The sequence below is a fragment of the Salvia hispanica genome, chromosome 6, assembly GCF_023119035.1.
Source record: "Salvia hispanica cultivar TCC Black 2014 chromosome 6, UniMelb_Shisp_WGS_1.0, whole genome shotgun sequence".
Classification (NCBI taxonomy): domain Eukaryota; kingdom Viridiplantae; phylum Streptophyta; class Magnoliopsida; order Lamiales; family Lamiaceae; genus Salvia; species Salvia hispanica.
This window is the reverse complement of record NC_062970.1, coordinates 887,147-902,433: the sequence shown is the minus strand read 5'-3', so window position 1 is coordinate 902,433 and position 15,287 is coordinate 887,147. Positions and strand designations below refer to the sequence as shown.

Here is a 15,287-nt window from a genome sequence, read left to right as displayed (position 1 = left end):
GACGGTGTCAAGGCTATGTCCGTTGCTCCCGAGGCTCTCATGGCTGAGATAAACTCCGCCATTGCTGCTCTCGAGTATGCTCGTGCAGCAGTCTTCTCACCGTCTCCTGACCCTGCTCCAAAGGCGAAACGCCAACAGAAAGCCTGCTCCGACCTTTGATGCTCAAATAGCCGATGAGGCTTACAAAGCCGGATTGGCATCCATGTCAGCTGGGAGGGTCGCGAGGCTATCATCTCTTTAAACCTCGCCCTCTCCAAATGCCCGCCGAGAAGACCTCAGCGCTCACCAAGATCCAGTCTCTGATCTCCGTGGCGTCCCAGCAGCGACACGTGTCTTCTAATTGATTCGAATTTAAAGAAACTTCACCCCTTTGATGTGTTTGTTTGTCAGTAATGCATACTTTATGTATTTTACCTTCCACATTTTCTTCGCGATTCTTATTCTCTTACAACGTTTGCCCGGCTAACCTAATAACGATGGAAAAGATCGTGGATGAGGCAACTCCCTGTATCTATATGTCTACATTTTGTTCCTTTGCCTCACAGATATCGAGTGCTGCATCTTGTCGCGGTGGAGATCAATGAGAACAATGGATGCTTGATGTGGATGCTTGGGTCGTGTAAAACGGTATTTTTCCTCTTCCCCTGCAGTCGCTTTCGTAAAAATTAGGCTCTAGTCTACAAAGTGTTTAAACTATTTTGTTTAGAATTTGAAGAATAATTTAGGTGAACTTTTCTGTCTATTTTTTTAACTTAGCCTTCACCCCAAAGACTCAACTGTGAATTTTAAGTGGAATAAGGTGAGGGGCCATTCTCATTGAAAAGACTCTTAATCAGATGTGAAAATTACAAAATACATACATATATGTATTTGTGTGTGTTTACTTATGTATATAATTCTTCATCAAGAAACCATCAACACATCCATTTGTAGTGTCTATACATATTTCTTTCTCATCACGATGATGTTTTATCGGTATCCTTGCATTAGGTGCAAATCCCTCTCGTCCGCTTTGCGAGGTTTTCCAAGTGCCCTCTTTTGCGGGAAGCTCTCGGGTCTGAGCCCCGAAGCAGAGGATGCAGCCCGCGATTTTGATGAAGAAGATGAAGTAACTCTATATCTTCGTGTTAGACTGATGTTTTCTCTGTTTCTCTTTTGTATTGTTAATCAGCTTGTTTTTTCTACGAAAAAACTCGTTGTAGGTTTTCGTTTCAGCGGTCATGAGCAGGTACATGGAGTCCAAATGCAAGCGCAAGTCTGTGTTCGGGTCGGATACCTCGAGATGGGCTCTCTCTCCGGAGCATTTCTTGCTCGCTAGAAAAGGAGTCAGGGGAAACGCGGAGCTCCGGTGGAAGTGGTGAGGAGGATGAGGAGTTTTCCAGTGCGGTTACTCGGCTATCTAGGTGTTCGAGCGCTACAAGCTACGACACATTTTTCTCGGTCAAGACACGTTTTCGCGGTCATCGAGCTTGAAAAAGATCGATTCTTGTAAAGATTTTAGCAGGCGATGCATAATTATTCAAGAGCTTATGCAGTATGAAGGGTGGCCGTTTGGGCTCTGCAAGAAGGCATTTTTGCTGCCTCCGCTGCCGAAGTCGCCGTCCGATTCGTGGTCGTGGAGGAAGAACACCGGAATCGCCACGAGTGTCGGGTCGGGTTGGTGAATACCCGAACCCGTTTAAGCAACCCCACAATAATACATGGATGATATATTGATATTTACTTTGCTCGAGTATGATTTGGATTTTGTGCTTTTTTTGGTTTTAGTATGTTTTACTAAATATATCAATTGGGAGTTGAGTTGGATAATTGAATTTATTGGCAAGGGATATCATTTCTTTCCTTTTTTGTTTGATAATTTCAGAATAAAGTAAGATAACTTATCCTTCAATAGTTGTAAAATGTGGACCAAATCACAAAACATCAATTTACAATTCCATAAAAAGCTAGAGAATACACTAGAAAGAATTCATATGTACTCCATGAACTACCCTCACAACGAACTCCTTTTTGGGCCGGACCTGCGGCACGGCCATGGCACGTGTGCATTGTGGGGGAGCGAGGTGGGCCACGGACCGGGGCATGACCCACCAGCGCTGATTCAGAGCCTCCAAGCCACTCGAAACGAGTCACTCATGTCACGCATGATTTTTCAATATTTTGATAGTTTGTTCTAATTTCATAAAATATAGCGATTTAAAAAAGTAGAGATTAATAAAATAAATAATGAATTGAAAAAGTAAATAGTGATACCATGAATAGCGTAAGTCTAAACTAATTGACTGTCATAATTGGGGCATGATCTAATAAATTGATGTGACACGTGAATAATATAGATCTGACTCATTTATGGCATGAGTGTTATAAGCACTCTCAACACATTAAAAAAGCCAAAAGTATCATCATCCTCTCTCTCTCCCATGGATGCGGCAGAGAACGAGCACGAGCTCGTGTTCGAGTATTACTACCATATTGGTGCATTTCTTGTGTACCCTCTCCACTCCACTCTATCCCAATTACCTACACACGCTCGTACACGGTTGGTCCCAAGCCTGTCAGAAGGTTGGCCGAGCTTGATGGAGCTCGGATGGTTGAGGGTACTTTACTTTCAAACATGGGGTCACAGCCGGTGGTTGGGTGCAGTCAAGATACACGAAACAAAAGGGTAAGATAGTTGTTTTCATCTTGATGGGATGGAAGGTGAAAAGGCCAACAAAAAATTGAGAAAAAATGGCTGAATTCTTCAAAATGGTGAAATAGTGAAATTGATCCTATGATTGAGAATCTGAGATGGTTATACTTTTTGAATGATGAGCTTACTTAGGATTGAATAATTGCAGAAACAAGTACCATAAGTTGATATGAATACAAATGAGGGAAGGAGTAACAAAGTAAATCTAGACACCATTTCAGAGGGAATTGATCTCTTACATGAAACCGGAGTTTATATCAGGTCGAGGAGAAAATAAACAGACACGTACACTTTCTGAAGAAATTGACTGTTTTGCATCCGTAATCTAGAAAACAACAGTGTCCAGCATAGTGCCCAAAGTTTGGACTATGTTGGAAGACATCAAGTTTGAGACGTGCTCCTCGAGATGCTTCTTGGCGTCTTGCTTTCCCACATTGGCGATTGCTAGCTTCTCAGGCGACAGCTCGTCCTCCTCCTGGACCGCTTTATTGTACTTGATGGCTAGGTTTAGCATCTCCTGTTTTTGTAGACAATGATACACGAATTACATTAGAACGAGAATGAGGAAATGCACGGTATTTTAGATGTACAAGAATCAGAGTGAATAGTACCTGAACTGTCTGCTCATTCGTTTTGGAGTGGGTATCGAACCGCTGGAGGGTCAATCCATCTGTCCATTTCTTTTTGTGGAGATTGAGGAGCATCTTCTCCTCAAGTTCGTTCTTCCGGTAGTTTATGGCAATGGAGTAATAGTGCCTGTTCAACCCATGAATCAAAGCCTGGAGTGGATCAAATCAAAATTAGAATCTGATTGTAAGACAATTTTGATGTAGGTCAGTCACTGAGCTTCAAATTATAATCAATACCTGGATAGATGGTTTATTGAGATGCCCCACGTTGGAAGTGGTTTGTCGTGGTTCTTGACCCAACATCATGGTTTGAGGGTTAATGAGTCGGAAGGCATCAATTACCACCTTTCCTTTCACACTTTGAATTGGATCTACCACCACAGCTACTGCCCTCTGATTCAAAGCTTCAAAACTCTGCATCAATAATTACATCAGTTCTTCAGCTTGAAAACATACACTTGTTAACAACACATGATACGCAATAAGTAAAATAGTGACTGTTATTTCCAACAGAACCATCTCTACCATATACTAATGCAGACTAAAGTTAAATGTAAAGATCCTCCTTTCCACTTTCAAGAAATACAATATAAGGTGCATCGAGGGTTAGAGACTGAGTGAGCTAAAGCATATTAAGCCTACCCAAATTTCATCGAATAGTGCATAACTCAAAAGGCAAGAACAAAGATCATAAGCACACCAATAAGCATCTCCTAAGTCCTAAGCATATTTGAAATTAATCAAAAGTAATTTCTCTAGCAACAGAAGAGTATAATACGAAAAAGTAACGACCTGTTGAGTGTTAATGTCTACACCTGAAAGCCAACATCCAAAGCCAGGATGTGAGTGATACCAACCAACCACCATCTCAGGTCTGCAACACACAACAAAGTACATGCTTCAATGCTGATGTAATATAATCACAACATTCATATAGTATGTGAATTTGTGAGAAGCATACTTCAATATCACCAAACCAACAAAATATAATGCAGTATACAAAAATTGATACTTAATGCATTCTAATGTACTACGAATAATATTCCAAATACCAAGAATCAGAATAACATACATCTACAGATATCAGTCACATTTTCTTACGGACAAATTCGAGAAAATTCCTTCTATTTCCTACAAAATGACTATAGAAGATTCGAATGCAATTGATTTGCTACGATATCTAAATCCTATTAGAACACCAACCAATCAGAACCATATCTTCCGGTTACAATAGTACAAAATTGAGAAAGCTTACTGCTGAAACAAAGTAAATTTAAGCAAACAATACGAATTTAAGGTAAAGAAAGAGAAAAACAAAGCTGCAAATCACAATTACATCAATTTCCTAACATTGATTCTAGATCACGGATAATTCTGGTTACCTTCCGGTCTGCTTGAGCATATCAAGCATATTAGTCTGGAAAACGTGATCGACGGCCTCGACACTGACACCAGTTCCACTCTGCGGCATCGCGAAGACGTCCACCACACGCACCGTGTACTCGTCCACAAACTCCCCCAGCATCAGCCCCATCACCTCCATCGGTACCCCGGCTCTACCTGCAGCAATCAGCGATAGACATCATAAGCGCTAATTACATCAGCGGAGGAAGAGAAAACAGAGAAGAATTGGATCAATCTACGATCCTGAGAGAAACCCTAGATTTACCGTGTTTGAGCATTTTGAGAAGGGCGAGAGACGAAATGTAGACTTGCTCGGAGGAATCGAGCGTCGGGGAGTCCGGCGGCGGGTGGCCGAGGGCTCCGCCGGCGCCGGCGAACATCCGGTGAAGTCTCTCCATTCCTGCCATTTCAAATTAGAAGAAAAATGCCGATTTTCTGTTTGTAAATATTATTGGCTGAAGCAGAGAGTTTTGAATTAAAAGTATTTCTTTGGAAACAAGACAACAGATTTGCAATTATGCCCTTATATTTTTATCTAATTCTTATTTCTGGCCACGTATAAATATGGGTTTAGGGTATAGATGTCAATTCAACCCGAAACCCGTGGGCCAGCCCGAACAACCCGGTAAAATGAGCGGATTAGGGTTGTAATTTTATTACCCGAATATAAAACGGGCTAAACGGGTTGACCCGAATGGGTTGGCGGGTTAAACGGGTTGGCCCGATGGGTTGCATCTTTTAATTAAAAATTATTAAGTTTTAGGGGTTTTCTTTATATTTTTGAATCGTCAATCTTTCTACATAATCATTGGTCTCATTCAATCTCCATTCTATACTTTTCTACTTGATCCCACAATATCATTGTCAGCTTTCAAGTTCCACCTCAACTCATTATTTCACCGTCCCATCATCTGCTATTAGTGTCTTACCACCACCAAAGCCAATCAAGACAAAATTAAGAAATAAGTCATCAAAATTTTAATATATTTATCATTTTAATAATTATTCATGTACGATATGATTTTTAATTTTCACAAAGAATTAGTTACAAACAATGCCAAAATAATGACAACACAAGCTTTAATTGATGTTGTAGTTGAACAAAATGAATTGCTTCTTTCCTAAAAAGAAAAAAAGTATCTAAAATTTAAAATCATATTATAGAAGAAAATTTAGATACAAGAAATTATTTTCGAAAGCTTTTAGGCCCGAATAGCCCGATGGGTTAGCCCAAAACCCGGCGGTTTAGGATTAGGGTTGAAAATTTGTAACCCGAAAAATCTATAACCTGAATAGCCCGCACCCAAATAGCCCGGCAAACCGAGTGGATTGGCCCGAACCCGAACGGATTAGCCCAATTGACATCCCTAGTTTAGGGGTGTCGAAACGAATAGCGGGTAATATCCATCCCGACCCGATACCAACCGGGGGTATCGGGTACCCGCTACCTGGCAACAGCTGGGAATGGGGCGGGATCGGGTGTTTTAAAATTTTGCAGGTATGGGTATACCCGATAATATCCGGTACTTTCATGATTAGGATTTTCAGTTTTTTTTTTTTTGTTTTTTGTTTTAGTTAATTAGTTTCAAATATATTCTGCCCAATGAACTTTATTCATTATTGTATCTTCCCTCTTACTTGTCTTCCAATTAATTTCGTCCCTTCTAAGTTCTACCCGCCGCCCGCATATGCCACCGCTATCGGCCTACGCCTCCACCTGCAGGAGTTTAGGTTTCTTTTGTTTTTCTCATTCTAATCATATTATCATTAAGTAAGAGATTAGAAAATCAACACATTTGTGCATAGTTAATAGTTGGATATTATGAAAATACAACAAAGTAAAAAAAAACACAAATATATGAAATCATAGTGTAACAAAAATACCAAATTTCATTCTGGAATTACAAACGTGTAAAATTACCGCCAATGGGTTTGGGTACCTGCAATTGCGGGTACCGGGATACCCACCATACGGGTCGGGATTGAGTAGTATAATATTGAACTTTTCAGGTTCGGGACCCATAAAATCAGGATCAGAATCCCGCGGGTATCCGTTTCGACACCCTTATGATTTAAGTTTAGCCCAATAGCCTATTATCCATATTTTAAGCCAAGTATAATCTACTGTACTTATTATAGTAGGTAGGGATGTCAATCGGGCTAGCCCATCAGGTTTCGGGCCAACCCTATTCGGGTTGCAGGATCAATCGGGTGCGGGCTAATCGGGCTGTGATTTCTTTCGGGTTATAAAAGTTCAACCCTAACCCTAAAAGCTCGGGTTTCGGGCTAGCCCAGCGGGCTAATCGGGTTACTACCGATAAAATTAACATGCGTTGAATCCAATAAATAATGGTGAAAATTAGTCATATTTATAGAATGTAAAATATTTAATTATGATAAATTTGAGATATATGCTTAAACTCAAAATATACATGATCAAATACTAATATTTGAGATTTGTGTAAAATAAAACATAAACATTAAGAAATTTTAAAGCATGTTTTAAAAATTTAAATATATTTTTTTTAGTGAATTTGAAGTTTCTAATTTATATATCTATTATTATGTTAATAAAAATTTAACATATAATTTATATATTTAATATATAAAAATAAAAGTTATTTATTTAGTAATCTATATTATAAAATAACCATTGAAGTGTCGAATTGGAGTCAAATAAATAGAACGGTAGAAATTTAATTAGGTTTTCGGCCAGCCCATCGAATTTTTGGGTCTGGCCCCAACGGGTTGCGGGTTAATCGGGTGCGGACTAATCGAGCTGTAATTTTATCGGGCTAGAAATTTTCAGTCCTAACCCTGTAAATTTGACGGGTTATTCGGGCCGGCCTACGGGTTGCGGGCTACACTGACATCCCTAATATTAATACAGTCTTCCACTTTTGAATGAATGCACATAGCTTTGCGTGCTGTTTTTAATTTTGTGATATATAGTAAAAAAAAAAAAAAACACTCGAAAATGGGAAAACCAATTAGGAATTCAATCAATTTAGGAATTGTCTGCTTTTTCATATGATAAATATGAAATTTGTCTGCTTCTTTAAAGAGTTACCTGTGGCAAATAGCTTTATATGAAGGACAAGGAACGATTATTTTATCATTTGCAATGCAAAAACAGTTTTAAAACTCTTTCTTCTTCTTCTTCTGATTGCATATTCACCAATCTGTAACATATGTAGGTGTTTGATACGATGAAGATCGTATCGGAAGAGATGATCGGCGGCAGTAGGAGCTCGGCGACCGTAGAGAGACTGCGCGCGGAAAGATTCTCCGTCGGACAGATTGTACCAGTAATATTTTGTTTGAAAAGAGACGAAAGTGTGGGAATAAATCTTATCATTCATAAAACTGTCCATATGACAAGCTCCCTTTTTTTATATCTAGGACCCTAGGGTGGTTCGACCTCCTACCTCCCGGGAAAGAACCACAAACAAAACCCGAGATGGGGCTTATAAATATGCCCGACACTTACAACAAAATAAACACGAAAAACAGAAATAACATACTAAATTAACTACAACCAAATATCGCAAAACTATGAAGTAGAACATTTCATCTCGACACACAATCGATGAGGCGATTGGGTGGTCGAGTCTTTCTCTTTGGACGCGTCGAGCTCTTCTTGTGCTGCTGATCGGATGTTGCTGCTGCATTCTCTTGTTGAGGCTGTTCTCCATCATGTATGACGTTTGATTGATCGGTCACCGTGTCAGTGTTTGAGTGCCTGAATACATTGAATACAGTGTGTGTGAATGTGATGGACATCTCCGCCAGGCAACGAGCACAACAGATGAGCGCATCCCTCTCTCCGGCATCCCCTCATTTTGTAAAGGAATTGCGCAGATCGCACGTTTCTAGACGAGTCCGCTTTGTAAGTTAAATTCTTTCTTTACATTCATTCTCAACTAATTAGAAATATAGTATATCCTTCATTATAGATATAAATCGATATCTTGATTTATACCTGTAAAAATTCCTATCTACTCTCTTAAATTCAGATGTCCCTGAAAGAATATAAATAAATATCTTGATTTATACTTGTAAATTCCTATCTACTCTTGTAAATTCAGATATCAAACAATTATTCGAAACCATATTGGCATGCTCTAAAAGGGTAAAATTGGGAGGAGTGGGCAAAAAAGGGAATCGCCCCAGGCTTTACTAAAGTAAATTTCCATTCTTTTTAATCTCATAAATATTCAGAACAACAAGAAGGAATAGAGGTTGCATTGTTGAAAGAAACCAGATTTTTTTTTAAACAGTGTAAAGGAATATAATAGTAATGCATAAATGTGTATACTCTAAACCTAAAACTAATCTTCAGATCATGATAACGGTCTGCCAAAGACAGTAACAAATAACACTACATCTCTCATGAATCTGCCAAAGACAGTAACAAATAACACTACATCGTTCTCTAGGCCTTGTGATACTCTAAACCTAAAACTAATTTTCAGAACATGTCCTCACCATCCTGTGCCAGCACCTTTGTTGATGACAATGTAGAGTAGTTTGTGTCCTGTGATTTATGCCTAGTCATTAGACATGTCATATGGAGCAAACAAAAATATGAGTGGAAAATATGGATAAAATGCCCTTACTAAGCCCTTCACCAAGGAGCACTGGCGACCTCCCTAATAATCTTTGTCCTCCGTATGTTCTCTACTTGTTGGAGGGCGTAGCTGAGCTATACGAGCTCGTATGAATCTCACCTTCATCCCAATACGTTCAAAATTTTCTAACACGTTGTCCTTTTCAACGGCGTCACTCGTGCCCGTGATCTCTCTAACGCAATCTGCTATGCATGTGATTTCGATTATCATCCCAGCAACATACTTGATATCAACGAACTCTAAAACAGTTAAATGCAGAATTGTGTCTTGGCTGCTACACAACTCGTAGTACTTCACTAGGCAATTTAGATTTACATATTCGTTGATTGATTTGCCAGCAGCGAAGATGCTGTAATCTTCAAAATAAACAAAATAACATTTAAATTATAGCTTTTGGATGAAACATACTGAATTAGTAAGAGTACCTTCTTTGACTGGTACTTCTTTGACTGGATTGTGTCTCACAATGTACACCTTAGAGAAAGAAAAAACAAAGAGTTAGATTTGAGTTCGTGCAATTCAAGAAACAACAAATGAAAACAAACCTTAAACTTGCACTCATCAACAAGTTCAAAAACTAAATAATCCTGTTCCATCAATGCACGTGAAGTAGAGAAGTCTCTCCATCCTGGAGTAAGAAGATAAAAATCTATCACAATAAAGAATTAAATACAATGGATAATTATCAGGTTCTTACTTCCCGGTGTGCTGCACCTCGGAAGTGGTAGGAAATATTCGTTTGCAGTCTGGTACATTCACACACGAACCTTTACGAATCCGATGCTTTTATGTTTGAACGATAACTGGGAACACGCATACTGGTCTATAAGTAGATGTTGTTCTTGAAATCTTTGACAGGGCAACTTTTGTTGGGGTTGTGTATGGTTACACGACAAGTTTGTCGTCAAGTATCATTGTGCCTATGGCGTCTCATGCACTGAACAACTTGGTCGGAGGCATTAGCTGGCGTCTCTCTTCAGAAGCGAATTAGGTAATCGCTTTCTGAGGCATCTTGTAAAAGCATTTCATCACTCATTGTTTCTTTACTTTGCCGTTCTAGTGTTGCGGTGTTTGAATACATATCCGTCTTTGCGCGTGCGTGTGTGATAAAGAGATTCGGGATCGCCGGTGAAGAAAAGAATGGTGGTGGAGAGATTGAAGACAGAGTTGAGTAAGGATGACCTAAGCATACAGAGGTCATTTTTAGGTCATTCTTAGCTTATTTTTAGGCCATTATAGTAAGGATGACCTAAAATGATCAACATGATCTCAAATCCGAATTTTATAATATGATCTAAAACTGCCTTATAAAATAATACTCCTTCCATCTCAGATTTATAGTCACATTTAGTTATGGCACGGTTTTAAGGAATTGGTGGAGTGTGTAATTAATGAAGTGAGAGGTGGAGTGTGTAATAAATGAAATGAGATGATGGAGTGAGATGATGGAGTGTGTAATAAATGAAGTGAGATGATGGAGTGTGTAATAAATGAAGTGAGTTGGTTGAAGGTGGATCCTTTTTTGACTTTTTAGTTTATTATTTTTGTTTTGATTTATTTTAACGTAGACAATGACATTTGGGTGTAATTTTAGTGAATAATGAGGTAAAATTTTATGTCCAAATATGAAAAATTCTAAATGTAACTATAAATGTGGGACCGACTTTTATAACAAAATGTAACTATAAATCTAGGACGGATGGAGTAACCGATTTAGAATTACAAATTATCCAAGTGATGAACCTTCGATGTGTAAATAAAGAAATTTGGGATTCAATCCTCACCGCCTCTGTTCCCAAATTAAAAGTGGAATCATTTCTAATAAACAGACGAGTTAGAAAAGAAAAGAAAATCCTTAAAATCCTTATCTAATATTGGTACAAACAAAAACGTATAAAAATATGAAATTATTTATTGGATTATCAATTACTCTCTTCATTCCGGATAATTCGTCCCACTTTGGGGTCCTACTTTTATATATTAGTTTTAAGAAATATAATGAAAAGTGAGTTGAAAAAATTAGTGGAATGTGAGTCCTACTTTTATATATTAGTTTTATAATAAAATGTGAGTATGAATGAGTTATTGGAATATTGGGTCCACTATCAAAAATGGTAAAAAGTGAAATGAGACAAATTATGTGGGACGGACCAAAATGAAAAATCGGGACAAAATATCCGGGACGGAGGGAGTAGTTGACTAAGGGGGCGTTAAAAGACTGACCAAAAAGAGCATTGTTTCCTCAAAGGTGAGAGACTTTGTGAAAGGATGTTGGACGCACTTTCAGTGAAATCTAAGCACGTTGAGATTACAACAGATCCAACATGTGCATGGTACTAAGAACACATCATTGAATATTATGTATGTAAGCATTATCATGCGTAACATGATAGTTGAATATGAGATATAAAACATAACAATTTGGGCAGTTGACGAAGCACATATAGTTCGACAACCCTGACAACAACTCATCGGTGCACTGGCTCAATTTTGATAATGTTAATGTTAGTGTGCTTCTGTTCGTGAAGAATGAATTCATGATCAATTCCAATAAAGTCTCATTTAAGAAACTTGAGCGTGCCCCATCAGTGAATGAATAATTACGTAATTTTAATTTTGATTTATAATTTTTGACATTTAAGTAATATAATAATTATGTAATTTAATTATTAATGAAAATATTGGAATTTTTATGATTTTAGTTTTGGAGTTTAGCTATTTTACTTTCGAAGATATAATTATTTATTAAGAACCAACCATTTATGTACATAGTAATGATATTGAAAATTGGAAACTAAATAAAACCCAAAAAATTTTAAAAGTAAATTTGGAAGTTAGCGTGTTTAGGGAAAGTAAATAGTGTTTTTTCTTTAATTTATAAATATAAATCCCACAATTCCCAAATAAACATTCTAAAAGACTGAAGCCCTATGCCCTTAATGGCAACGACAACCCCGCCTTCTCGGCGATAAATTTGTGGCGAAGTCGGCGATAATTCGGCGATAATGTTGCCGTTGCTTCGCCGAGTGGCGTTCTAACGCCGGATTATCGCCGAGCGATCGCCGGCCACTGTGGCGACGCTCGGCGATAATCGGCGATAATTAAAATTTTTTTTTTTTTTTTTTTTTTCGAACCCAACGGCTATTTTACATTCCACCCCTATAAATATTTCCTCCACTTCCTCCATTCATCACCCACAATCTTCATTCTCTCCATTTTCAATCTCTTCTCCCAATCTTCAATTTTCATCAAAATTATGAGCTTTTGGAAGAAAAGTTCCCGATCGGGTAAGGATAAGGGTAAGGGGAAAGAGTCGAGTTCACAAATTCCCAACACGGATGAAGCAAACGAGCAGTGGATGCACTCGTTGTTGGCGATGGGTTCTCCTCCCGGCCAACTTCCATACGGGGGTCCGTCTCCTTTGCAGACTCCTCCGGCGCGGAGACTTTCTCCGTACTTCAACTCTGCCGGCGTAATGCCCTTTCCAGCCGACGATGTGTATCGGCCCCCGTTCGACACCCCCGGATCAACCCCGGGCGACCAAGAATCTCGGGCCGCGACACCGAGCGCGGAGGACTTCGAGGTGGAAGAAACGCCCACCGAGCCGCCTTCTAGGAGCGGGAGGGGGAAGGCGCCGGCGTCGTCGGCTGCGGCGACTGATACGGGTTCCGATGAGAGGCCGAAGCGGGTAAGGACTACTTACACTCTCTGCAAGAGTCCGAGCTGATAACCCGACTGCTGGGCGGACACGTCACGGGACGCGGAGCGCAGCAACTACCAGACTGAGATCATATTCTGGGAGCGGATTGCCGCGAAGTACAGGAGCCACAAGACTGCCTCAATGAAGGACCATGGCAGCGAGGCGATCCGTCGGCATTGGGAGCGCCTCATGAGGGACTGCGGGCACTTCAACGGTATTTATTCTAACTTGATGACTCACATGACGAGTGGCCATTTTAAATGCTTTGTTTATTTACGTTTTTTATTTGTAGTTTTTTTTTTCTAGTTGTATTATATTTTCCAATGATTAATACAACGATAAATTATTCATTATTAGTCTATTTATTAAATACATTTGTAGGAAAATTAAATAATATAAAAAATAATGATGTAAAAATGAAATGTTGAGTTAGGGAGAAATAAGGGAGAAATAAGGGAGAAACCAATGTAGCACTTGGCTAAAAACTGGGGATAAATTGTGATGCAGTAAATAGCGTTTTTTCGTTAATTTATAAATATAAATCCCACAATTCCCAAATAAACATTCTAAAAGACTTAAACCCTATACCCTTACATGGCAACGACAACCCCGCCTTCTTCAATGGCGAAACGACATCGTTCGCAGGTTCACGACGGCGCAGCTGCAGGCACGGCGGAGCTCAACTCTGTTTTCATAGACACCAGCCTCGGTACTCACATCGCCGTATCCGTATGCAGCTCCGACACAGTTTCAGACTTAAAAAGTATCGATCCTCTACCTCTATTTCAGTCGTTGTTTTTCACAATTTCTGTAATCAGTTAACAATTTATGTATATGAACTCGATTGCGGCATAATTTGTGTATGTAATCCTTTTTTGGCAAATACTGATCGCAAAAGCATTGAATGTTGAGAAGTTTGTATTCTGTTGATTCCGCAAATTGAGCTCATAATTTGCTGACTGATTCTATAAACGCGCAGAGAAGGTGACTGTGGCTCATAAGCAATCCTTTCCGGAAATTGGTGAGATAGAGGTCCACTCTGTGAAGGTACATGCTTTATTTTAGAGGTCTGATGGCGGAGTTTGTTTCTGTAATTCGCATCTGATGATTTTCTGCTATTTATGTAGTTGGAACAGAGATCAAACTATTATCATCTGTCAGACGATATGCTTGTTTGGACTGCGTTTGGCGAGGTTAACAGAAATTGGTTTCTTTCGGTCACAGCTTCCATTGTCCCCAGACATCTCTCAGGAAGAAGCTCTATGAATGATATTTATGATGATTGCAACGGTTTCATATCTGATAGGAACAAGAATGCAATTGTTCTTTTTGCGTTGCCGGCTCGTGCTGCTCAAAATAATGCTGTTTCGGAGACCACTGATTCTCACACAAGTATTTATGCAGAGGCACATTGTATGGGAACCGAGTCTCCTGTGAAGAAGAAACGTAAAGTGAGGCACACAAAAGATGAAAGTCATAATTCTGGATTCGAAGGTGGCAACACCATGTTTTGTTCAAATGATAAAGATGTGAAGCCTAATATGTCCCACTCAATTGTTAAGGTCTCAGGTCTGAAGAATGACGAATATGATGATGAGGGGAGGCTTCTGTATGACAGAACTTACCTACCCAACGTAGCAGAAAAAGGTAATTTTGGAAGCATTTTGGACTACCAGAACCTAAATGGTACTGAGAGACCGAAAGAGGACAATAGGTTTGAGAGTGTGGTAAATGAACTGGACAATGAGGTTGTTTCCAATTTTATACAAGGTTCTTCAGCTGGAATGAGGGATGCTGCTTGTGAAGGTGGAGATGTCAACACATTGGGGAAAAAAAAGAAAAGGAAATTTGAGAAAACAGCAGAAAACAATCATGATAGAACATATATGGAGCACTTTGGAAAAGGTGAAACGACCAAGCCCTCTACTCTTAAAATGGAAGAAGGAATGGGTTTGTCATTAGAGAATGATCATGAAGTTTTAATGCCATCAAACAACAAAGCTTCAGACCATGTTATTCCAGATTTATCACCGAAGGCAGAAATCCTTTTGCAGAATGCAGAAAAGAGTAGTTTTATTGATCAGAACTCCCATAAACGTTTAGATTCTGATGAGAGAAAAGAAGACAATGCATTACAGAGTAAAATAGATCATGAAGGCAAGATGTTCCATCAATGCATTCAGAGGTGTTAACACTAACATTTCAGATCCTAGCACAATAGGAACTGAACG

At 39.1% G+C, this 15,287-nt stretch overlaps 2 protein-coding genes across 2 annotated transcripts; one reads left to right on the top strand and one right to left on the bottom strand.

Moving 5' to 3' along the window:
* Nucleotides 1–2,884: 2,884 nt before the first annotated feature.
* On the bottom strand, nt 2,885–5,180 carry LOC125191985 (26S proteasome non-ATPase regulatory subunit 14 homolog). The gene is made up of 6 exons (XM_048089436.1): nt 4,991–5,180; nt 4,704–4,881; nt 4,114–4,195; nt 3,559–3,735; nt 3,304–3,471; nt 2,885–3,209 (listed from the first exon to the last, which is right to left on the bottom strand). The coding sequence occupies exons 1-6, from the start codon at nt 5,130–5,132 to the stop codon at nt 3,018–3,020; spliced, it is 939 nt and encodes a 312-aa protein (XP_047945393.1). The 5' UTR covers nt 5,133–5,180; the 3' UTR covers nt 2,885–3,017.
* An 8,464-nt stretch (nt 5,181–13,644) lies between these two features.
* Nucleotides 13,645–15,248, top strand: LOC125193316. Its single transcript, XM_048091083.1, has 3 exons — nt 13,645–13,819; nt 14,036–14,103; nt 14,184–15,248. Exons 1-3 carry the CDS (start codon nt 13,651–13,653, stop codon nt 15,246–15,248), a joined length of 1,302 nt encoding a protein of 433 aa, XP_047947040.1. The 5' UTR covers nt 13,645–13,650.
* The last annotated feature ends 39 nt before the right edge of the window (nt 15,249–15,287 follow it).